At 42.9% G+C, this 26123-nt stretch overlaps 2 protein-coding genes across 3 annotated transcripts in view; one reads left to right on the top strand and one right to left on the bottom strand.

The window, feature by feature from the left end:
• The window catches only part of TRIM62 (tripartite motif containing 62), a 36398-nt gene extending 35115 nt beyond the window's left edge, over positions 1–1283 (bottom strand). The window contains exons 1-2 of one of the 2 annotated variants that reach the window (XM_063700564.1): positions 1165–1225; positions 196–665 (exon numbers count right to left, since the gene is read on the bottom strand). In XM_063700564.1, coding sequence (XP_063556634.1) covers positions 196–603 — 408 coding nt within the window. In that variant the 5' untranslated portion in view covers positions 604–665; positions 1165–1225. Of the gene's footprint in view, positions 1–195 lie in introns of both variants that reach the window. The other variant, XM_019014898.4, reaches the window with a different exon arrangement.
• ZNF362 (zinc finger protein 362) overlaps positions 1–26123 on the top strand; it is a 175895-nt gene that overhangs the window by 54285 nt on the left and 95487 nt on the right. The window lies entirely within an intron of this gene.

Below are 26123 nucleotides of genomic sequence, written 5' to 3'. Positions count from 1 at the left end.
CCACGGCCCCGCCCTGCGGCGGCCCCGCCCCCACGGCCCCGCGTTACTCCTGATAGGGCCCTGACCCTGCTGGCGGCCCCGCCCCAGGACCATTCTGACTGGGCCTGGCCCGCGGTCCAGCCCTGACCCCACCCCCCGCCCGGCCCCACTTCCAGCCCGGCCCCGCCCCTTCCCCAGGCAGGCCCCGCAGCGCACCTGCAGCTCGTCGAAGGCGTCGTCGATGCCGGTGACCTGATGCTGCTCGTGCAGCGCAGGCTCGTCGCAGAAGAAGCAGAGCAGCGCGCGGTCCGTGAGGCAGAAGAGCTTGACCTTGTCGTGCGCCTGGCAGGGTCGCGCGGCGCGGCGCGCGTTGAGGATGGCGTCCAGCGGGAAGGCGCTGTAGCGCTCCACGATGTTGGCCAGCTTGAGGCTGGGCGCCAGCGCGGGCTCGGCGAACGTGCGCCGGCACTCGGGGCAGTCGCGGGCGCCCTGCGCCTCCTGTCGCACCCAGTGCTCGGTGATGCAGCGGCGGCAGAAGTAGTGCTCGCAGCCCAGGCTCACCGGGTCCTGGTAGATGCTCAGGCAGATGGAGCACAGCAGCTCGTCCTTGAGGCTGCACGCCATGGCGCCGGGGGCAGCAGAGAGGGGGGCCCGAGGGGCAGGGGGGCGGCTGAGAGAGCGCGGCGCTGTCGGAGGCAGCACCGAGGGCTGGGCGCGGGGACGAGGCCCGCACAGGCAGGGGTAGGAGCTACCGGAGAAGGGAGGGGGTGCTGTCCGGAAGGAGGGTAACGCGAGGAAGGGGTGCGCGGTAGAGACTCCGTGGGACGCCAGCCCGGGAGGGCTGTCTAGAGGTAGTGGGCAGCTCAAGGCGATGGGCGCTGGGAGGAGGCTGTGAGCGGCTGAGGGACGGAGATCCTGACGGGGAGATTCTAGGGGGCGGAGCAGTCCTAAGGGATAGGAGCTGGGAGAAGGGGATCCCGGAGCGGGGTGGAGCCCTTGAAGGGGTCGAAATCCCGGGGTGGGGGCGGTGCGGGGAGGGCGAGAAGCTGGGGATGGGGAATCCTGGGGGAGGGGGCAGCCAGGCCGAGCCGTACATTGGCTGTGACCGGCAGAGAAAAGGAGGGGTGCCGGCCCGCTCAGCTGCCGGATCCTGGCCCCAAACCCTGGCCCAGCGCGACCCCTTACCCCCGCGAGCTTAGCAGCCACCGCTTCGGTCCAGCGCAGCCTCTCAACCCGGAACCAGCCGAATCCGAGCTGCCGGTGGCCGCGGCTGCCTCCCCGCCCCCGTGGGCGGGACCCAAGCAACTCCGCCCCCGCAGCGGGCGGGGGAGGGGCGGGGCCACTAGCCGGTTGACCCCGCCCCACCCCCACCATCCTCCAGCTCCCGGGGAAGCGAAGCCCAGCTGTTCCTTCGGGGTGTGTACTTGGAACTGCATCCAGGTCTCGCTTAGGGTCCCCGCGGCGAGGCGGAGCAGCTAATTTGAGAGCACAACAAATAAACAAAGAGCATCTTTCTGGATCATCGATTTGAAGATGTAGAAAAAATCATATATTGTATTAAAACGAACAAGAATATATTTGGAATACAACTTCTGCATAAAATATAAAGATAAAACTCTTGAAATGCCCTGCTTGCTTAGAGCAAGTTCAAGGCCCTCACACTCCTAAGCCCTGGGGTCCCATTTCCTCTTCACTTTCTTAAGGAGTGCTTAGGGAGAAGTTTGGAAAGCCCTAGCTAACATCTGGCCCCGGAGGCTGCTTCCATTGGCAAACAATTCTGGAGTGCTGTATTTGTGTGTGTGTGTGTGTGTGTGTGTGTGTGTGTGTGTGTGTGTGTGTGTGTGTAAGGCGGTGAGGGGTGGAGCAGGAGAGAGGGAGAAAAAGTAATAGGAGAACTTGTCTTGTGTGCCAGATGGAGAGGGGATAAGGGATTTCTAGGCAGAGGAGACAGCCTGTGCAAAAGCATAGAGGCGTGAAAGGGGAGGGCGCAGTGAAGGAAGTGCGAGTAATTCTGTACCGTTGGGGGTGGGGTGGAGAAGGAGCCTGGGTGGGCTGGAGGGCATTGTGGGTCATGGTAAAGAATTTCTTGAAGGCATGGGGCTTTCAGGCAAGGGAATGACCTGGTCCGATTGGGTTTCAGGAAGTCTCGGAGATAATCATTATACCATCTGCAAGGTGAAGAAGACAGGGAGCTTTTCCAATGTGTCTGCGCATGCACAGCACTCAGCACACAGTAAAGGTGTGTAGCTGAATAACCGCATCAACGCCCTGGGTTGCAGGAGGAAGGAAAGACTGGGCACCCCTAAGGTGCTGTTGTCATCGTGCCTGCAGGAGGCGAGACCCGAACTGGGGCCCCAACACTGGGTAAGGAGAGAAGACTAGGGTATTGCAAGTACAGACACGGTGACATTTGGTGATGGTTGGATACGGGGGTGAGGGAAATGAGCCATAGAGGGTGGCTACCAGTTTCTGCCTCCTCCAGAAATATCTTCATTGGTGTTAAACTTTATTGAGGTACAGTTTATGAAAAAGCTCTCAGTTTAGTTCTCTATGGTTAACACTTTCTCCATCACACCCTCATCTGGCCCAGAATCTCCATCATTGCGAGAAAAATAGCTGGTTGCTCATGCAACAGCAGTTTCTCAACTTTGTCTTATGGGCAGAGCCCTGATTTTGTTCAGGTGGCCCCCTTCCCCAAGCGACCCAAGGAAGGCTGACCCCAGCCCATTTCCAGGAGTGAGTCTTGTTTGGTCCAAGTCCATTATGGTGGTCTCATTCCTCTTGCCAGTGATGGTTTGGGCAGGTCCAGCCTGAAAAACTAAAGGGGAAGCCTATGGCAGAGAGGGGTTTTCAGGAAACGGTCTCTTTACTTTGCAAAACAGTCTGCCCCCTTTGCTGGAATACGTTTGGTGGCAATGCTTGGAATTGCAACAGCCATCTTGCTCCCAGTCTGAGGATGCAGCAAATACAGAAGGGAGGGCAAGGCCAAGAGAGTCCTAGGGAAGAGAAGCTTTTATTCTGATGCAGAGTCTGGACTTCAGAATATGTGAGATGGTCCATCTTATTGCATAAGCCAGTTTAACAGTAGTGCATTGTCACTTTGCAACCCAGACAATCCCAACTGATATACTGACATGCACCCCTAATGAGGGGGTGGGGAAAGTGAACAGGGCAGAGTCTAAATTATTGAAGCGTTTGAAATGAAATGAAAAAAAAAAAGGCTTGATGATGGATGAAACAGTGACTTCATTATTCAACATGTATTTACTGATGCTGACTCCAAGCAGGTCTTTGTGAGGAGGTGGAATAAACTATGCTCCTTGCTCCCAAGGAGCTGGCAGTCTAGAGGGCAAAATCAATGAGAAATTCTTATCAGGCACAGTAGGGCTTGCTAAGCGTTCTCACATATATTATTGGATTTGAGTCCCAAAGCAGCCTTAACTAGTTTATATTATTATCCCCGTTTTATAGAGGAAGATACCAAGCCTCAAATAAAGGAGATGTGATGGAAATTGCTAGCTGTCCACTAAACTTCATCCTCCTGTTCTTCTATGTAGTAGAGTAGCAGTCGGAGGAATGGCTCGTCCACTAGAGATCATACATCCCAGCTGTTCTTGCAGCCGAGTGAGACTTGGTGACTAAAATCTTTCTAATAGAACATAAATAGAAATAGACCTTAAGGCATGAAGCTTTTGCTCTTCCATGCTCCATTTTCTCTTCTCTTGAGTTGGAACACAGATGTACCAGGGACACAGCTTCAATAATGCTTCAAAAGGGCTGATGGAGCAAAGATATGGGAGGATCCTGGGTTCCTGAATGACTGCATGAAGTACAGCCACCCTGACATGGACTACAGAGTGAGAAGTAAACTTATTTTCTAAGAGCCATTGTATTTTGGGTCTTTTGTTGCAGCAGCCCAGCTTTCTCCATACTATTTTGCAGCTGTTTTTATTATTTATTTATTTGAGATGGAGTCTTGCTCTGTCACCCTGGCTGGAGCACAGTGGCATGATCTTGGCTCACTGCAACCTCTGCCTCCCAGTCCAAGTGATTCTCCTATCTCAGCATCCCTAGTAGCTGGGACTACAGGCGCACACCACTATGCCTGGCTAATTTTTGTATTTTTAGTAAAGACAGGGTTTCACCATATTGGTCAGGCTGGTCTCCAACTCCTGACCTCAGGTGATCCGCCCGCCTCTGCCTCCCAAAGTGCTGGGATTACAGGCATGAGCCACTGCACCCAGCCAATTTTGCAGCTGTTTTTAGAAGAGGCTCTGGTACTATTTTACTCTATTGTCTAAATCCTTTCAGTAGCTAGTCTTAATATGTAGGTCTAATCTCCTCCAAAGGACATAGAATGTGGTTTTCTCTGGCTGAAAGTCACAGACTCTTTTTTTTTTCTTTTGAGATGGAGTCTTGCTCTGTTGCCCAGGCTGGAGTGAAGTGGTGCAGTCTTGGCTCACTGCAACCTCCACCTCCCAGCCTCAAGCAATTCTCGTGCTTCAGCCTCCCGAGTAGCTGGGATTACAGGTGCCTGCCACCACGCCAAGCTAATTTTTGTATTTTTAGTAGAGAGGGGGTTTCACCATGTTGGCCAGGCTGGTCTCAAACTCCTGACCTCAAGTGATCTGCCTGCCTTGGCCTCCCAGAGTGCTGGGATTATAGGTGTGAGCCACCGTGCCCGACCCAGTCTCTTATCTTTCACTTTCCTTCCCAGTGTTCAGTCCTTTTATCCTCTGAGCAGTTCTTCTCTTGACCTTATTCCATCTCCATTAAGATGCAGAACACTAAAACTGTTGATTATCTTTACATTTGGCAAGTCATTGCTCTCTCCACATTTGATGTGGTTGAGTGGTCTGAACTAAGACTTAGAGATCCTGACTGCAGTGTATGCCATCTGCTTCCATTCATACTCCAGAAATTAACATCAGGAATTTTTTTTTTCTGGAAAGCTATCCAAGAGCTATTGTTGAGTGAGAAAAAGAAAAGAAAGACCCAAATACACATAGACACATAGACACCCACAGACTTAGACACAATCACAGGCATTATTTGCATAACAAAAATTCTATAGAACTATATTCTAATTGTGTTCATTTGTGGGCTGGGATTATGGGGGACTTTAACTTTTACATTAGATAGCTCTGTTTATTACATATATTTTTGTAATCAGAAAAAATAAAGAAAATTGATCCTCATTATTTATGGATTCCATATTTGCAAAATCACCTACTTCTAAAATTTATTTGTAACCTTCAAATCAATACTTGAGGCACAATTGCTATTATTTGTGGACATACTTATGTTCAGTGGTGAAAATCTTGACTTACCCACACATATGTTCCCAGCTGAAGTTGAACAAAGGGACACCCTGCCTTCTTGTCTCAGCTGTCATAGTGTAAACAAGTATTCTTTTTGTGACTTATTTGGTGTGAACTGTTCTCATTTTTTGTGCTTTTTGTTGGTGATTTTGCTATTTAAAATGGCCCCAAGCATTGTGCTGAAGTGCTCTCTGGTGTTCTCAAGCACAAGAAGGCTGTGATGTGCCTTAAGGAGAAAATATGTGTGCTTGATAAGCTTTGTTCAGACATGAGTTACAGTAGTGTTGGCTGTGAGTTCAATGCTAGTGAATCAACAATTTATATATTAAATAAGGGTCTCTAAGCAGAAACACACATAAAACAAAGTTGTGGCTGGGTCCAGTGGCTCACTCCTGTAATCCCAGCACTTTGGGAGGCTAAGGCAGGAGGATCACCTGAGGTCAGGAGTTTGAGACCAGCCTGGCCAACATGGTGGAACCCCATCTCTACTAAAAAACAAAAATTAGCCGGGCGTGGTGGCGGGTGCTTGTAATTCCAGCTACTTGTGAGGTTGAGGCATGAGAATCACCTGAACCCAGGAAGTGGAGGTTGCAGTGAGCTGAGATTGCACCACTGCACTGCAGCCTGGGCGATAGAGCGAAACTCCATGTCTAAATAAATAAATAAATAAAACAATGTTGTATGTTGACTGGTTGCTAAAAATGTGGCCAGAGACTCACAGGAGCCTGATGCCATAGCTCTTTTAAGGGCTACAGAGAGTAATGAGAGTTGGCTGTATTTAAAATTGTTGCATTTAACAGCATCCACCAATACAAGATACAACATCCACGTCCCTTCCTATCCAGGTTACATTTGCTCAAGCCCACTTGAAGGCAGAGGAGCAGAAGAAGGAACATTGAGCAACTTCCGAGTGCCATGCACTGTGCTAGGTGCTTCATGTGTGTTATTTGATTTGATCCTCACAATAGGATCAAATCTCCAGATTTGACTTGTTTCTCCCCATTGGCAGATGAGGAAACTGTAGCTGGGAGTGGGGAAGTGACTTATCTAAAACCAGGACAAGTAAGCGGCACAGGCTCCTCCTGTGATTCTTGCCTGGGGCCCAAGCAGCTGGAGATGACTCCACATTGTGCAGCCTGGCTGGGCCACAGCTGAGCGGTCAGCTCCACCTAGCAGACTTTATAAATGGGCAAGCTGGGCTCTGTCGCTCAGTGCCTCCTCCCTATTCCAAACCTTTGCCTGGCTCCTGTAACCCCACAGAGACACCCCTGCTTCCTCTCAGTGGGGGACCTTGCCTCCTGCTCCATGGAGGAAGTGGAGCCCCCTCCGTGGGGATGTCCCAACTTCCAGTCCCTCCAACCTATCAACTTATATATAGAAACACCTCAAATCCTCTGTGAAATGAAGCAGAGAGTAGAACAAAAAAATGACTGAAATAAATGCATTTCTAACATTATTCATCTTCACCCCCTTTCCCTGGTCCCAGAGGATGAAGCTCACCTTCTGTTGAGAATGGATTCCTCCCCTAGGGCCCCTTGAATCCCCTCAGGCCTCTTCTGGGACCTGACTCCTTCAATGAGCCCACTTTTGACTCTGTATTTTTGTCTCCTTCCTTGTCATTGGCTGCTTTTCCTCAGCCTAGAAACAGGCTCAACTTCCTCTTCAAATGATACTCTCTACAGTTGCCCCACCTTGAGCTACCACCTCATTTCTTGCCTGTCTCTAGCCCAGCACCTTGAGAGAATTGTCTGTACATCCTCCTGCGTCACCATCAGCCCATTGCAGCCTGCGCATCCTCCTGGGCCAGCAGCAGCCCACTGCAGCCTGCACATCCTCCTGGGCCAGGACCAGCCCTCTGCAGCCTGCACATCCTCCTGGGCCAGGACCAGCCCACTGCAGCCTGCACATCCTCCTGGGCCAGCACCAGCCCACTGCAGCCTGCACATCCTCCTGTGCTAGCATCAGCCCACTGCAGCCTGCACATCCTCCTGGACCAGCATCAGCCCACTGCAGCCTGGCTCTGCTCCCCCACCACTCCACTCATCATCTCCTAATTGCCAATTAAAAATACTTTCGTAGACACAGTTGCTGCTGTAGAAAAACAAAAGAGAGGAAAACTAATAAGCCACCATTCAGAAAGAACTATTGTTAATACTTGGATCATATCCTCAGATCTTTTTCATATATTCTATATATGTGTGCACATGTGTGCACACACAAACTCGGGTGTAGGGGTAAGGAGAAGGGGAGTCAGGGGAGGGAGGGAGAAAGATATTTTTAAAAAATAGAAATGAGTTCACTCTCTAAATTAGTGCTTCTCAATGCATAGTCGTTGAGCCACATGTGTCTTAGCATGGGTTCTTCCAAGAACTGACCTTAAGATAAGGACTAAAGTGAAAATAGTTTATTTGGGGAGCATAAGTAACACTAATAGGGAAGTGGGAAGGTGATACAGGGAAGGGAAGGCAGCCCCATAAGGGTGCACTATTATCACAAAGGGGAACTGAAGATTTATCCTGCAGGGAAACTCTGGGAAATGGTACAAAACCTCAGAATGATCGATGCCTCAGAAGCATCCCACCCAAAGGGTGAGGGAGCTGGGGTATTTATACACCATGTTTGAGTGTTGAGGCTGCTCCCTGGTGGTGTTTAATTCTTTGGCACTTGTGAACTGTGATGTGTACAGTCAGCTCTCTGTAGTTCTGGGAAAATGATCCCTTAGCTACCATGTGGATGCTGGCAGTCGAAGTCTTGGGAATACATTGACAGGTTTGAGGGACAATGGCAGGGCATTGACAGTATGTGTCACAGTTCACCCTTGCACCTGCTCAGATAAACTTGCATTCATATTAAGTTTCATGTTCTGTCACTGCTTCTTTGGGTGGTGGAAAGTCACGATTTGTTACAAGAAGAGAGGAGAAGAAGGAAGAGGAAGAGGTAGAAAGGATAACAGATATGAGGAGGGACAATCTCCAGACCCCACTGCTGTAGTTGGTCCTAAAGTGTAACCGATGCTCAGCTTCCGACTCTACTACCCTTTCTAGATGCCCCTCACCTGGTCCAGCAGGGGTCACTTACTCCTGCCAGTTCAGAATCTCCTTTCTTAGCTTGCTGGTCTGCTGTCATGAGGATCCCAAAATTACCAGAGGCAGATATAATTTTAGGTTTAGTAAAACCACAATTATGTCCTCTGGTAGAAGTGATCTCTCCCTACCCTCTGAGAACTAGGATCTCTGGTTCAACAGAGCCTAAAGCTTCGGCAATAGAAAGCATAAATTTGCCAAGTGGGTCATTGGGAATAAAGGTGAGAGAGGCCACTCATTTCTTGGCTTCCAGACCTATGTATTCTGACTGTTGGGGATGTAGCACCCTTACAATAGCTATTGTCTCAAGTATAGAAATACATGTAAGGGAGGCAGGGTGCGATGGCTCACGCCTGTAATCCCAGCACTTTGGGAGGCCGAGACGGGCAGATCACGAAGTCAGGAGTTTGAGACCAGCCTGACCAACATGGTGAAACCCCGTCTCTACTAAAAATACAAAAATTAGCTGGGGGTGGTGGCGGGTGCCTGTAATCCCAGCTATTCGGGAGGCTGAGGCAAGAGAATCCCTTGAACCCAGGAGGCAGAGGTTGAAGTAAGCCGAGATTGTGCCACTGCACTCCAGCCTGGGCAACAGAATGAGGCTTCATCTCAAAACAAACAAACAAACAAACAAACAAACAAACAAACAAACATGTAAGGACAGGTTCTCAACCCTATCTTCAAGCTGATGACTTAGCTATGCCTTCAAGTGGTTATTCCAGCATTTTCTCAGGATGCAGCCCTGGTTGGTATGGTAAATAGCAGGACCAGTGAATAACATGGTCATGTGCTCACTTTCTCCATGGCCATGTTATGGGGGAATGCTTTGATGATAAACTGCACATCCTGGGAACTCTGAGAGAGTGCTGCTGACCATGACATTGTGGACAGAGAAGGCAAATCTGTATCAGTCCCATGAAGTCATAGAAGAGTCACAGCACCTCCAGGGTGGTTGGGTCCAGTGTAATCAACTGGCATCATGTGGCTGGGTGCCCTCCTTGAGGGGTGGTACCATGTCAAGAGCTCAGCCCTGCCTGTGCTTTGACAGATTGGACACTTAGTAGTAATACCTAGGTCAGCCTCGGCCAGAGGAAGCCCATGCTGTTGGGCCATGCGTGGCTTCCATCCCTCTTACCATGGCTTCTCAGTTCATGGGTCTGTTGTGCATGCTCTGGGGCAGCTGAGGAGAGAGAGAAGCTCATTTCCACTGGATGAATCATCCTATCTAACTGATTGCTCAGCACCTTCTCTGCGATGGACACCCTCTGGTAGACAATGAAATGAGACAGAGACCCACACATTTTTGTGTCTTCTCTCAAAGATCAATCCACATGCTTCTTCCCCAGACCTCCTTAACTGCAATTTTGCAGTCTTGCTCTTCACAAGTCCCTGAGCAATCAGCTGAACTGTTCACTACTGCCTGGGAGTCCTGACCTCAGGCCACCACTCTTTCTGCACCAAGTTGATGACTCAATGCACCGCCTAAAGTTCTGCCCCTGCGAAAAATTCTCCACATGGCTGTTCTTCAGGAGCCCTTGAGTGGGACTGTAGTGCAGCAAGAGTGCATTTTTGTTTTCCACTAACCTATTGTGCCAACCTGTCCATAAACCAGGCCTAAGCTTTTTCTTCCTCTGTCACGTGGTCATCAGGAATCTCTCATGATTTCATAGGTGTGAGCTGAGGGGAGAGGTTCCAATGCAGGGATCACAACAGGGGATTCTGGGCCTGCTTCTGTAGTTTATTTGTGACCTCTGGTCCTGCTCAGGCCTAGTTCATGACAATGTTCCATGTCCACCCTTCAATGGATTACTGTTGCACATACTCGACTATACAGTTTTGTGGATCTGACAGTACACAACTTACAATGGGAAACTCTGGCTATATAATCAGTTGATCCTCCATATATATATATTCTACATCATTTATTGTAACTCTTGTCAGTTGTTAAGCTGTTGCCTCTTAGCACTGCAACCACACTTCTGTATCAACTTGTGTAGTGCTGGGGCTGGGGTTCAGAAATTCACTTTCCAGCATATATATATATATATACTGTTGTCACCTCTGCTTTGGGTGACCCTCACCAGTTTCTTTACAGATTAAGAAACCGATGTGAGGTTTCTACTGCCTGCTGAGTTTACTAATCCCAATTAAGTATTCAGGGATGGGGAAAATAGTCACAGGAGGGTGTGAAGACCCACTGGACTCACTGTAAAATGGGCTTTGGCAAAGACTCCATTTATCATCTTGCCTCCATATCTCCTTACTTTAACAGGAGGGCTATAGTGGCAATTTGGATCCCCTGGAATCAGTGTCAGTCCGGACTCTGAATTCCCCAACTATAGAAATATCTGGATATTTTTGTTCTCCTGTGTACAGTTACTGTGGTACTGGGTCTGAGGACTAGCTTAAGCATGAAAAATGGGTGAGGGATAGTGATTTTCCACTGTGATGGCTCACCTCAGTCTTCACATTACATGCTCTTGATCTGTTTTTATTATATTGGGCAGCAATACCCTTGTTAGTCACCCACTGATCTCGCCCTTAGGAACTTCAGGGTTGTTAGCAATCCCACAGATCTCTGTGGGTAAGGGCCCCTTGGTTGAGTTTCTGACTTTGCTGCCCATTATGGTAATTCCATACACTATGTGTCTGATGGTTAAGTGCTGCTACCTGGCCTCTGCTGTTCTGGAATCCTATTGTCACCATTAACAAACAGTAGGAACTCCAGTTCCCTAGCAGCTACAACACAATATAGAAGGGGCAGCCACCACTGAGTTGCTCAATGATGTCAGTGCCGCTTCAGGAGCTCATTCTTTATTGCTCCAGTGAAGGCGTACTGGAAACATACTAAGCTACTAAGCTGGTGGTCTTTTGGTTTTAGGCAATACATTTCTCCTCTGAACTTTTGACTGCTTTCTCCAGTTATGTCAGTTCATGCATTTCTACATTGTTTATTGTAACTCTTGTCAGTTGTTAAGCTGTCACCTCTTAGCGCCACAACCACCCTTCTGTATCAACTTGTGTAGTGCTGGGGTTGGGGTTCAGAAATTCACATTCCAGCATTGCCAGTTGCTCCCTGTTATGCCTGCCAATGAGGAGGGCAGGAGGGAATTGATGTCACAGCAGCAGGAAGGAGGGACTTGCTTCCTCCTATTGACTTCCTGTCAGCTTCCTGTTCCTGTGAGCATCACCCTAGCAACGCTTCTTCACCCTGGCATCAGCAGCATCTTTCCTTAGCAGCAGCTGAATCCAGTTTGCAGTTTCCCAACACTTCCTAGCACCAGTTTCCAACACTTTGGTGTTCTCCTCAGAGATCTGAGTTTTGGTTTCTTGGAACTTCTCTTGTAAGCTTCTAAATTTTGATAATTCCACTTCTTATTTTGTTTCACCAGCCGTGGGCATGGTATCTGCTTTTGTCATTGCTATCTTTGTGACAACTTAGCATTCTCTTTTTACCTTTGCAGTTACCTACTTAATAATTTTGTACCTACTTAAGAATACACTACATTAGATCTCTATTTAAATTAGTAGTGTAGTTTCTACCTCCTGATTGGACACTGATCCTTTTGTCCTCTGAACCATCCCAGCTCCAAATGTTCTTGCCAGGATGGTAAATGCAGAAGCTCAGGAGACTTCCTCCATATCAACAACTCTTCTCTTCTCCATCCCTATGTTCCATTTCCCTTCTTGACTCAGCAGCCTCAATATCCATTCCTAGGCACATCTTCCAGCTTTTTGTTGGTACCTATTAGGCAGGTCCTGCAGTTCTTTTAGTAAACATCCTTTTGTTTTTGTTTTTGTTTTTGTTTTTTGAGACGGAGTCTCGCTGTGTTCCCCAGGCAGGCTGGAGGGCAATGGCACGATCTTGGTTCACTGCAGCCACTGCCTCCCAGGTTCAAGTGATTCTCCTGTCTCAGCCTCCCAAGTAGCTGGGACTACAGGTGTGCACCACCACACCTGGCTAATTTTTGTATTTTTAGAAGAGATGGGGTTTCACCATATTGGCCGGGCTGGTCCTGAACTCCTGACCTCAGGTGATTCACCCGCCTCAACCTCCCAAAGTGCTGGGATTACAGGCATAAGCCACTCTGCCTGGCCAAAATCTTGTTTCTTTAAGCAGAGATAGTACCTCCTCAATGGTTGAGTGATGAGATTTAACCCTAGTGATTGACCTAGAAGACTCAAGAGAATGTAGAAGCAGATCTTGAAGAGGGCAAGTATCATCTTGCAAGGCATCTGCCTTAGGGGAGGCCTCTGCATAGTTTCCAGGCAAGAGGAGGAAGCCTATTATCCTCTAGCAAACGGGAGTGGGACACTTCTACTACTTTCATCATTAGGTTCTGGACGTGGTTTTCAGACCTATCTGCCCTCCAGCTGTAGGAAATTAGGGGATTTTAAAATGCTGTCATAGTGGCTTTGTAGGTTTCATACCATCCCCTGGGCTGGTAATTGACTAATTTGACCCTATCATTTTCCTCCTTTAGCACTTCAATGGTACTTAACAACAACCAACAAACTCCACCAGTTCTTTAACTACCATTGCCTCCACATCTCTCAGATGTTAGAGAGACTTCATAAATGGTTGTATCCCCTTGTATCTGTATCTTGTCCCCCAATTCATCCTAGGCCTCTACAATATGTTAAAGACCATCAATAATGGAATCTTATTACCATTGGCTGACAAATTTTACAATCCTAGATTCCATCCTTGGGATCTAAGACCACTTCTGATCTGAGCTTAGAAGACCAGATACAGACCGCCACACAAAGATTTGAGTTAAATTAGCTTATTTGGAAAGTGACTATTTGGGTAGAGAAGTGGGAAGTGATAAAGAAAAGGAAGGCAGACAATAAGAGTGCTACCACAGTGGTTTATTAACGGTTAATTTAGCACGGAGACTCTGGGAAATGGTGCAAAACATGACTCAGAAATAACGCATATGAAGGGTAAGGGAACCAGGGTATTTATATACCAATGCTGAGAGTCATTGGTTAAGAGTGGTTGCTAACAGTTGGTAGGAAATGTCCAAGGGATATGGATGGGGAACTGATAGCATCTGCAACAACCTGCACCTACATCTGAGTCCTCTGATTACCTGCTAAAATGCAGATTCCTGAGTACATTCCCTGAATGAAGGGAACTGAGTGAAGTGTACTCGGGAGTCTTCTGCAGCTTCCTATGAATGTATAATTATTCCAAAATAAAAAGTTAAAAAATAGATAGTATGACCAAGAATATAAATTATATAGAAATATATATGTATATATATGTCTCTCTCTCTCCACATATATATATATATACATATACATATATATATATACATATACATATATATATATATATACACACACACACACACACACATATATATGCAGCTTCCAGGGTTTACTTTCATTGATTATGGGGTACTGTAGAAAGAAAAGAAGTTCCTTTTATCTCTTACGCTAAATAAATAGAAATGCTAGGTAAAATATAAAAAGTACATTAAAAAATATATAGCTGAGCTCAAAAGCTCAGGTGGAGCTAGAAAAGAGCTAGGAAAGAGTCACCTGGAAGCAATTGTAATCACAATCTGCATTAGTATGGGTGTGAGAATTAAGTTCACATGTTTGCATTAACTGTGTGATGGTGGCAGTGATGTTTGGGGGAACCCTAGCTAAGAAATTGACATAAAGTTTGTCTTGGAACTGGTTAAACTAATGGATCTTCTTGTTAAACTACCTGTGGTTCTCCTCCACAATGCAGGGCACACAGGACTTCTATAGAAAACAACTCCCACTGAAGATAATCTCATGGTAAAAAACATTACAAAGTATGAGAGGAAAAGGATTGCTAGGAAAGAAAGTCAGAAGATGAAATAACCTGGATAATTCACATGCTGTTTTAGTTGGGTCCTCCAGAAAGTAAATGCAGAGACGGGATTAGGAGTGCAGGGGGTTTATTGAGGGGTAATGCCTGTAAAAGACAAAATGGGGAGAATCAAGATTGGGCAGAGAGCCTTAGATGGGACGCAAATGTGATAAAGTCTTGGCTAACACAAAGGGGGATTGTAGAACAAATACCGCCTATTAGAGAAAGTCCCTTGTTGAGCAGAAATAGCAAGACTATAGTACACCTGCCATGTTCATAAAGTTATTGCTTAGGGACTGCCGAAGAAGAGCATAGCCTTAACTAAAAAACGGAGGCATATCTTGAAGGCAGTAACGGTACTAACAGCTTGAGGTAGTCAGCCAACTGCACTTGTGTGGCTGAAGAGCAAGTTCTTTCTTGAAGGGAGATCTTAGTGGTGCATATGCCAAAAATTAGGATTGTAGAACAACCTGAGAAACTTTAATGTAAGTATGTTTAAATGAGATAAAATTAGGAATCAAAGACATAAGGCAAGAAGAAGAGCTTAGGAAAAAAGAAGCAAATAGAAATAGCAAAAATGAACTATTAAAAATGCAATAGATGTTTTAAAGAGTAGATTAGACACAGATGGAGAGAGAGAATTAGTACACTCAAATTGATCTGAAGAAATTACCCAGAAGGCAGCACAGAAAGCAGCACAAAGAGATGAAATTATAATAGTATAGAATATTAGTGCAGTGGGCTGGGCACGGTGGCTCACACCCATAATCCCAGCAATTTGGGAGGCTGAGGCTGGTAGATTGCTTAAGCCCAGGAGTTGGAGACCAGCCTGGGCAAAATGGCAAAACCCCATCTCTACTAAAAATACAAAAAATTAGCCGGGCATGGTGGCACATATCTGTAGTTCCAGCTACTTGGGAGGCTGAGGTGGGAGAATCACCTGAGCTTGGGAAGTCGAGGCTGCAAAGAGATTGCACCACTGCACTCCAGCCTGGGTGACGAGTGTGTGACCCTGTCTCAAAAAAAAAAAAAAAAAATACATGGGGTCTGAAGCCACACACCTGGTATTAAATCTCTGATACTTACTATTAATAGCAATAGAGATTCAGGTATGTTTTTAAGCCTTTTGTGTATCAATTTTCTCATCTATAAAATGGAGATATACTATAATGTTATAATGTTATAATATACTATAATGTACCTACCTCATGGTGTTGCTATGAGGATTAAATGAGTTTATAGTTCTTGGCACATACAGAGTGCTCAGTATTATAGAGTAATGGAAAATATGAAAGATAAAAATCATAGAGGAGAAAATGAGAAGTTCCAAAATTTATATTAGATTAGTAGTTCTACAAGGAGAAAATAGGGGAGAAGAAGCACCATTCTAAGAAATAATGATGAAGGATTTTCTACAAGCAAAGAAAAACGAGCCTCTGGAATGAAAGGCACATTGAGTTCTGAGTAGAATAAAAAATTTCATTTCTAGACATATTGAAGAGACTGAAAAACAATAAAAATAAAGAAAAAAATCTGAAAAGCCATCAGAAATGAAACATCCACAAATGAATGATGTTCTGCCTGAAGCCAATTTCTCATCAGCAACAATAGATGCCAGTGGACTAATACCTTTGAAGTGATCAGAAAAACAAATTCTACATTCAGTTAACCAGCATTTAAGGATGAATGCAAAATAAAGACATTTTCAGATATATACAGACTGAGGTTTTACTAATCTCAGACTTTTGCTCAAAGAATTTATGAAGGGTGGACTTTAGCAAGAAAAAAATTCAGCTCAGAGGGAAAGAATCTTCCAGTCAAAATGGAAGAATAAGAACCAGATTTACCCTTTCACCTGGAACAACAAATAAAACTGGACAAAACAGATGTTATTGATAATTATTTAATGATGAGGATGTATTCTGAGAAATGCACCTTTAGGTGTTTTTTGTCCTTACTGAAACATCTTAGAGGATACTTAAACAAACCTGGATGTCATAGCCTACTACACACCTGGGCTACATGGTAGAGCCTGTTGCTCCTAGGCTCCTGTACAGGATGTTACTGTATTGAATACTGTTGGCAATTGTAACACAATGGTAAGTATTTGTGTTTAAACATATCTAAACATAGAAAAGGCAGACTAAAAATATGGCATAAAAGATTAAAGTATGGTATATTTCTATAGGGCATTTACCACAGGTGAAGCTTGCAGGACTGGAAGTTGCTCTGGGTGAGTCAGTGAGTGGGTGGTGAGTGAATGTGAAGTTGTAGGACATTATGCATAATTCTGTAGACTTCATAAACACTGTACACTATGGCTACAGTAAATTTATAAAAAAAATTTTCTTTCTTCGATAATAAATTAACCTTAGCTTTCTGTAACTTTTTTACTTTATAAACTTTTAAACTTTTAAAAACTTTTGGGCTCTTCTGTAATAACACTTAGCTTAAAACATGTACACGTTGTAAAGCTGTACTAAAATATTTTCTTTATATCCTTATTCTATAAGCCTTTTTGTATTTTTTAAATTATTATTCTTAGGTTTTACTTTTTAAACTTCTTTGTTAAAACCAAAGACACAGGCTGGGTGCAGTGGCTCACACCTGTAATCCCAACACTTTGGGAGGCCGAGTCAGATGGATTGCTTGAGGTCAGGAGTTCAAGACCAGCCTGGCCAACATGGTGAAACCCTGTCTCTACTAAAAATACAAAAATTAGCCGGGCATGGTGGCAGGCACCTGTAATCCCAGCTACTTGGGAGGCTGAGACAGGAGAATTGCTTGAACCCGGGAGACAGAGGTTGCAGTGAGCCAAGATTGCTCCATTGCACTCCAGCCTGGGTGACAGAGCAAGGCTCCATCTCAAAAACAAACAAACAAGCAAACAAACAAATAAAAAACAAAGACACAAACATATGCATTAGCCTAGGCCCACACAGGGTCAAGATCATTGATATCACTGTCTTCCACCTCCACATCTCGCCCCACTGGAAGGTTATCAGGGGTAATAACATGCATGGAGCTGTCATGTCCTATGCTAACAATGTCTTCTTCTGGAATACCTCCTGAAGGACTTGCCAGAGGTTGTTTTGCAGTTAACTTTTTTTCTTTTAATAAGTAGAAGGAGTACACTTTAAAATAATGATAAAAAGTATAGCATAGTATACATAAACCAGTAACAGCTGTTTATTATAATTATCAAGTATTATGTACTGTACATAATTGTATGTGCTAGACTTTTATATGACTGGCAGTGCAGTAGGCCGTTTACACCAGCATCACTACAAACGTGAGTAATATATTGCACTATGACATTTTGGTGGTTAATATTAGGTGTCAATTTGATTGGATTGAAGGGTGCCTAGATGGCTGGCAAAGTACTGTTTCTGGGTGTGCCTGTGAGGATGTTGCCAGAGATTTACATTTGAGTTGGCGGACTGGGAGAGGAAGACCCATCCTCAATGTGGGTGGGTGCCATCCAATGTGCTGCCAGCTAGAACAAAGCAGGTGAAAGAAGGTGGGATATCCTAGCTTGCTGAGTTGTCTGGCTTCCTTCTTTCTTCTGTGCTGGATGCTTTCTTCTGCTCCTCCTGCTCTTGGACATCAGAGTCCAGGTTCTTTGGTCTTTGGATTCTGGGTCTTGCACCAGTGGCTTGCTGGGGGATCTTGGGCCTTCAGCCATTGACTGAAGGCTGCACTGTTGGCTTCCCTTGTTTTGAGGCTGTCAGACTCAGACTGAGCCACTACTGGCTTCTCTCTTCCCCAGTTTGCAGACAGCCTATTGTGGGACTTTGCCTTGTAATCGTGTGAGCCAATCCTCCCTAATAAACTCCCTTTCATATATACATATATCCTATTAGTTCTGTCTCTCTGGAGAACCCTGACTAATACAGATGGCTATGGCATCACTAAGGGATAGGAATTTTTCAGCTCCATTGTAATCTTTTGGGACAACTGTCACATATGCATCCATCATTGATCAAAAGTCGTTATGCAGTGCATAACTATATATGAAACGATGGTTCTCAAGGCATTGGACATTAGGCAAAAAGGGGAGCAATCTCTGGGAAACAAGCAAGATGAGCTAAACAGTTTCCAACCTTACTGCCTAGAAAGAGTTTCCAGGCCACAGTACGGGGGAGGGAACCCAGGCTAACCCTGGAGGTCTTTCTGAGAGGAGGAGACAGAGCTGAGAGGCCAAGGAAGCCAAGGAAGCTAGAGTTTGCAGGGCAGAGTCCCAGAAAGGAGAGCACTTCATAGTACTGAGTACTGATCATGTGCATGTGAGGAAATGACCCAAGCCTTGGGAAAGAACTTCACAAAAAGAGCAGAGAAAAACATTCTCAGAGTTCACATATAGTCAGGAATAGTGATCTTCCCACCGGCCACAGTAGAAAAATCTCATAACTCTTGAGGCACTGTGTAGAGCACTCAGAAGGGTTTTGCCTCAGTAACAAGGGAATTTAACTCTTGACTAAATGCTACTGGGGTTCTGCCAAGAATGTTAAAAGTAAGACCTGAAAGGATCAAATTATCTCAGAGTAACTTAACTACATTAAGAACAAAGCTAAAGAATATTTATAGGCATATAAAAATTATCCAGAGCCCCCCAAAAGGTAAAATTTACAATGTCTAGCATCCAATAAAAAATTACCAGGCAAGTGAAAGTGCAGAAAAATACTATGTATAAAGAAGAGAAAAGTCGGCCAAGTGTGGTGGCTCTCGCCTATAAATCCTAGCACTTTGGGAGACCAAGGTATTTGAGCCCAGTAGTTCAAGACCAACCTGGGCAACACAGTGAGATGCTGTCTCTATTAAATTTTAAAAACAAAAATAAAAAAGAAGAGAAAAGTCAAAGCCGGGCATGGTGGCTCATGCCTGTAATCCCAGCACTTTGTAAGGCCAAGGTGGGCAGATTGTTTGAGCTCAGGAGTTTGGAGACCAGCCTGGACAACATGGCAAAACCCGATCTCTGCAAAAAAATACAAAAATTAGCTGGGTATGGTGATGCACGCCTCTAGTTTCAGCTACTTAGGAGGCTGAGGTGGGAGGATCACTTGAGCCTGGGAGGTTGAGGCTGATGTGAACCATGATCATGCCACTATACTTCAGCCTGGGCAACAGAGCAAGATCCTGTATCAAAAATTTAAAAAGAGAAAAGTCAATCAGTCAGTCAATCAAAACTGACCCAGAAGTGACACATGATAGAATTAGGAGGCAAAGACTTTAAAACACCAATTGTAACTGAATTCCATATGTTCAAAAAGCCAGAAGAAAGATTAAACATGTTAAACAGAATAATAGAAGATATTTAAAAAATACTCAAATCAAACATCCAAACATGAAAATCACAATGTTTGAAGTGAAAAATATACTGGATGAGATTAATGGCAGTTTTGACACTGCAGAAGAACAGATTTGTAAACTTGAAGATACAGCAATAGAAGCTATCCAAAATAAAACACAGAAAGAAAAAAGACAAAAACAAATAAAAAGAGCATCAGTGAGTCATGGGATAATTTAATGCAGCCTAACGTATGTATATTTGGAGTCCCTTAAGGAGAGAAGGGAAGAAAAGAAAAAAAATTGAAGAAACATCTGAAAAATTTCCAAATTTGATGAAAACTATAAACTCACATAACCATGAAACTCAACAAACCCAAACACAAGAAACATAAAGAAAAAATACACCAAGGCACATCACAATCAAATTGCTCAAAACAAGTTAAAATGAGAGAATCTTAAAAACTGCTAAAGGAAGAAGAAACATTACACAGAGGAACAAAGAATGACAGTAGATTTTTTGTATTATAAACAATGCAAGCTAAGAGATAGTGGAACAACATCTTTAAAGTACTGAAAGAAAAAATCTATCAAGCTAGAATTCTACACCCATTGAAAATATATTTCAAAAATGAAGGGGAAATAAATACTTTCTTGGAAATACAAAAACTGAAAGAATTTATCACCAGCAGACCTGTACTTACAAGAAATATTAAAGGAAGTTATTCAAGCAGAAAGAAAATGATACAAGATGGAAATCTGGATCTACGTAAAGAAATGAAAAGTACTGGGAATGGCAATTATGTGGGTAAAAAATAATGCCTTTTAAAAATTATTTAAATCCCTTTAAAGATAATCAACCATTTAGAGCAAAAGCAATAACAATGCATTGTTACTGTGGGGTTATAAGTAAAAGTAAAATATCTAGGCCGGGCATGATGGCTCACGCCTGTAATCCCAGCACTTTGGGAGGCTGAGGCAGGTGGATCACCTGAGGTTGGGAGTTTGAGACCATCCTGGCATGGGGAAACCCCATCTCTACTAAAAATACAAAAATTAGCCAGGTGTGATAGCAGGTGCCTGTAATCCCAGCTACTCGGGAGGCTGAGGCAGGAGAATTGCTTGAACCTGAGAGGCAGACGTTGCCGTGAGATAAGATGGCGCCACTGCACTCCAGCCTGGGCAACAGAGCAAAACTCCATCTCAAAAACAAAACAAAACAAACAAACAAAACAAAACAAAACAAAAAAACCAGTAAAATATCTGACAACAATGGCACAAAGTCCAGGAGGGGCTAAGTGGAAGTGTACTGTTATAAGGGTCATATTCTGTTTGTGAGGTGGTGTACTATCACTTGAAGGTAGGCTGTTGTCTTAGTCTATTCCTGCTGCTGTGACAAAATACCTTAGGCAAGAAGCTAAGGTGGAAGGATCACTTGAGCCCAGGAGTTAGAGGTTACATTACAATGAGCTATGATTGTGCCACTGCACTCCAGCCCAGGTGACAGAGTGAAACCCTGTCTCTTAAAAAAGAAAGAGAAGAAAAAATACTCAATCCAAAAAAGGCAGAAAAAGAGAAAAAATGGGAGAAAAAAATGAAATAGGACAAACAGAAATCAAATAGCCAGGATTCAAACTCAACCATATCAAGAATTACATTAATGTAAAAGATTTAAATACTCCAATTAAAAAGTATAGATTTTCAGACTGAATAAAAAAGCAAGGCACAGCTATATGTTACTTATAAGACATCCACTTTAAATATAAGATACAAACAAGTTAAAAGTAAAAGGATGGAAAAATATATATCACATCATAGCCAATCAAAATGAAGTAGATTTCAGAGTAAAGGTTATTATTAGAGATAAAGTGAGTTATTTCACAAAGAAAAGGGGGTCAATTAATCAGGAGAACATAGAAGTCCTAAGCAACTAATAAGGGAGCTTTGAAATACATTGTTATGGGCTAAATTGTGTACCCTTTCCAAAATCATAAAGTCCTAACCTCCAATGTGACTATATTTGGAGATAGGATATTTAAAGAGATAATCAGGTTAAATTAGGGTGGGCCCTAATCTACTATGACTGGTGTCTTTGTAAGAAGAGAGAATTTGGACACAGACAAGGTACAGAGGGAATATGATGTGAAGACACAGGGAGAAGACCGTCATCTACAAGACAAGGAGAGAGGCCTCAGAAGACATCAACCGTGCTGAAATCTTAATCTTGGATTTCTGGCCTCCATATCTGTGAGGAAATAATCTTTTTTTTGTTTAAGCCACATTGTCTGTAGTGCTGTATTATGGCAGCCCTAGCAAACTAATACATGCATGAAGCAAAAACTGATAGAATGAACTGCAAGGAAAAAGAGACAAAGCCACAATGATAGTAGGAGATTCCAACACCCTTCTATTAGAAGTTGATAGAAAGAGTAGGCATAAATCAGTAAAGATACAGGAGTTGAACAATACTGTCAGCCAACTTGATCTAATAGACATTTATAGAACACTTCATCCAACATCAGCAGAGTACACATTAATTTCAGCTAACACGGAACATTTACTAAGACAGACCATATTCTGGGGCATGAAACAAGGATTGATAAATTTAAATGAACTCAAGTCATATAAAGTATATTTCCTGACAACAATGAAATAAAATTAAAAGTCAATAATGGAAAGATCTCTGGAAAATCTTCAAGTATTTAGAAACTAAATAACATACTTCTAAACAATCCATGGGCTAAAGAAGAAATCAAAAGACAAATTAAAATATTTTGAATGGAATTAAAATGGTAATACACATATTAAAATTTGTAGGATGCTGCTACATAGTACATAGAAGGAAAGTTATAGCACTAAATGCTCTATGTTAATCAAGGGCCTTAGCTTTCACCTTAAGAAACAACAAAAAGAGAAAATTAAATGTAAAGTAAGCAGAAGAAATAAATAATAAAGATGAAAGCAAAATTCAATGAAATAGAAAACAAAAGCGATACAGAACATCAATGACAACAAAAGCTGGTTCATAGAGCAGACCAGTAAAATTGACAAATCTCTATTCAGACTGATTTGGGAAAAAAGGGAAAGAAAATATAAATTATTTCAATACCAAGAATGAAAGGGTGACATCACCACAGATTCTAAATATATCAAAAGGATAATAAGGGAGTAAGTACTATGAGCACCTTTGTGCCAAGAAGTTGGATAAGTTAGATGAAATGGACAAATTCCTCAAAAGATAAAAACTACCAAAGTTCACTCAAGAAGAAATAAATAACCTGAATAGCCCTCAAATATTACATAAATTGAATTCGTATTTAAAAGCCTTTCCATAAATAAAACTCCAGGTCCAGACAGCTTCACTGAGGAATTCTTCCAAACATATAAGAAGGAAATAATACAAATTCTAAATAAAATCTTCCATAAAATTGAAGAGGAGGGAATATTTTCCAATTCATCCTATAAAACCAGCAGATTGAATTTAACAATATATAAAGAAGACACGGTATCAGGCCGGGCGTGGTGGCTCACGCCTGTAATCCCAGCACTTTGGGAGGCGAGGGCGGGCGGATCACAAGGTCAGGAGATTGAGATCATCCTGGCTAACACGGTGAAACCCTGTCTCTACTAAAAATACAAAAAAAAATCAGCCAGGCGTGGTGGCGGGCGCCTGTAGTCCCAGCTACTGGGGAGGCTGAGGCAGGAGAATGACGTGAACCCGGGAGGCGGGGCTTGCAGTGAGCCGAGATTGCGCCACTGCACTCCAGCCTGGGTGACAGAGCGAGACTCCATAAAAAAAAAAAAAAAAGACACTATATCATGACCAAAAGGATACTATGCCTCGGGAATGTAAGATTGGTTTAAGCATCCCAAATCAATCACTATAATTTATCATGTTAACAGGCTGAGAAAGAAAAGCTATATAATCATCTTAATTGATGCAGAAAAAAACATTTATAAAAGCCAGCGCTCAATCTTGATTAAAACACTCAATGTGCTAGGAACAATAGTGGAGTTCCTCAGCCCAGTGAAGATCACTTTTTTATTTAAAATTTTTATTGTATATATTTAAGGTATATAAATACCTTAAATATGATGTTTGGTATACATACATTTGGCGAAGTTGTTAATGTAGTCAAGCAAATTAACATATCCATCATCTCAAATAGTTACTCCTTTCGTTTTGTGGGAATAGCACCTAAAATCCATTCTTTTAACAAAAATCTCAAATATAATACAATATTATTAGTGATAGTCCTTATGTGTTACATTAGATCTCCAGATTTGTTCATCCTACATGGCTACAACACTGTATCCTTGGATCTACATCTCCCTATTTACTCCTTCCCATCTACCATTTTATTCTCCATCTTTCTGACTTTTCTTTTTTTTTATGATTCCACATATAAGTGAGATCATGCAATATTTTCCTTTCTGTGTTTGGCTTATTTCATTTAGCATAATGTCTTCCAAGTTCATCCATGTTGTGGTAAATAGCAGGATCTCCTTTTTTAAGGCTGAATGATATTCCATTATATATGTGCACCATGGTTTCTTTACCCATTCATCCATCGATGGATATTTTAGTTTGTTTTCATATCACAGCTCTGGTGAATAATGCTGCAATGAACATGGGAGTACAGACATTTCTATGAGATGATGATTTTATTTCATTTTTGTATATACCCACAAGAAGGATTGCTGGGTCATATAGTACTTCCATTTTTAATTTCTTTGGAAACCTCCATGCTGTTTTCCACAATGGCTGTACCGATCTACATTCCCACCAACAGTGTACAAGGGTTCCCTTTTCTCCACACTCTTAACATGTGTTATCTCTCATCTTTTTGATAATAACCATCTTAACAGGTGTGAGGTGATATCTCCTTGTGGTTTTGATTTGCATTTCCCTGATGATTAGTGATGTTGAACACCTTTTCATACACGTATTGACCATTTTAATGTCTTCTTTGAAGAAATGTCTTTTCAGTCCTTTGAGCATTTTTTAATTGGGTTATTTGTTTTCTTGCTATTGTTTCTTGCTATTGAATTGTTTGAGTTTCTTATATATTTTGGATATCAGATGTACGGTTTGCAAATATTTTCTCCCATTTTGTATGCTGCCTTTTCCTTTTACTGACTGTTTCCCCTGCTGTGAAGAAGCTCTTTGGTTTGATGTAGTCCCATTTATTTATTTTTGCTTTTATAGCCTGAGCTTTTTGTGTGATATCCAGAAAATTATTACCAAGGCCAAAGTCAAGGAGCTTTTCCTCTGTGTTTTCTTTTAGAAATTTTATGGTTTTGGTTATTGTATTTAGGTCCTTTGTCCATTTTGAGTTGATTTTTTTCTGTATAAGAGTCCAGTTTCCACATTTTTTGGCATGTGGAAATCTAGTTTTTCAGCACCATCTATTGAAGAGGCTGTCTTTTCCCCATTATGTCTTCTTGGTACCCTTGTCAAAAATTAGTTGACCATATATGACTGAGTTTATTTCTGGGCTCTCTATTCTGTTCCATTTGTCTATGTGTCTGTCTTTTATGTCAGTACTACACTGTTTTGATTACCATACCTTTATAATATAATTAAAAATCAGGAAATGTGATGCCTTCAACTTTGTTTTTCTTTCTCTAAATTGCTTTGGCTACTTGTGGTCTTTTGTGATTCCATACAAATTTTAGAATTTTTTTTCCTATTTCTGTAAAGAATGCCATTGAAACTTTCATAGGGATTGGAATAAACCTGTATATGGAATTCAGTAGTATGAACATTTTAACAATATTAATTCTAATCCATGAACATAGGATGTCTTTCCATTTAGTTGTGTCTTCTTCAATTTTAAATGGCATTTATGAAAAACCTACAGTTTACAGCATACTTCATGGTGAAAGACTGAATGCTTTCCTCTAAGATCAGAATCAAATCAAGGATGTCTGCACTCATCTCTTTTATTCATCGTTACTGTACTAGGGGTTCTTGCCAGTCCCATTGGAATAAGAAATGAGTTTGGTAAGGCTTCAGGATACAAAATTAATATGTAAGAATCTATTGTATTTCTATATATTAGCAACAAGCAATCAGAAATTAAAATTTAAAAACATCTTTTATAATAGCCTTAAAATATAGGAAATACTTAGGGATGAATCTACAAGATATGTGGAAGACCTATATACTGAACACTACAAAACATTGCTGAGAGAAATTAAAGACTCAAATAAATGGGAAGATATACCATGTTCTTAGATTAGAAGACTCAGTACTGCTAAGATGTCAACTCTCTCAAAATTCATCTATATATTTAAGAGAATCCTAATGCAAATCCTGTGTGGTTTTGTGTGTGTGTGTGTGTGTGTGTTTGTGTGTGTATTTACAAATGGATGAGCCAATTTTAAAATTCTAAAAAATGCAGAGAATGGCTGGGCACAGCGGCTCACAACTATAATGCCAGCACTTTGGGAGGCTGAGGCAAGAGGATCACTTGAGCTCAGAAGTTCAAGACCAGCCTGGGCAACATAGTGAGACCTCATCTCTACTAAAAATTTAAAAAGTTAGCCAGGCATGGTGGTGCACGCCTGTGGTCCCAGCTACTTGGGAGGCTGAGGTGG

Source organism: Gorilla gorilla, chromosome 1 (genome assembly GCF_029281585.2).
Source record: "Gorilla gorilla gorilla isolate KB3781 chromosome 1, NHGRI_mGorGor1-v2.1_pri, whole genome shotgun sequence".
Taxonomy (NCBI): Eukaryota; Metazoa; Chordata; class Mammalia; order Primates; family Hominidae; genus Gorilla; species Gorilla gorilla.
Note: the sequence above shows the minus strand (reverse complement) of the source record. Positions and strands in the feature narration are given on the sequence as shown.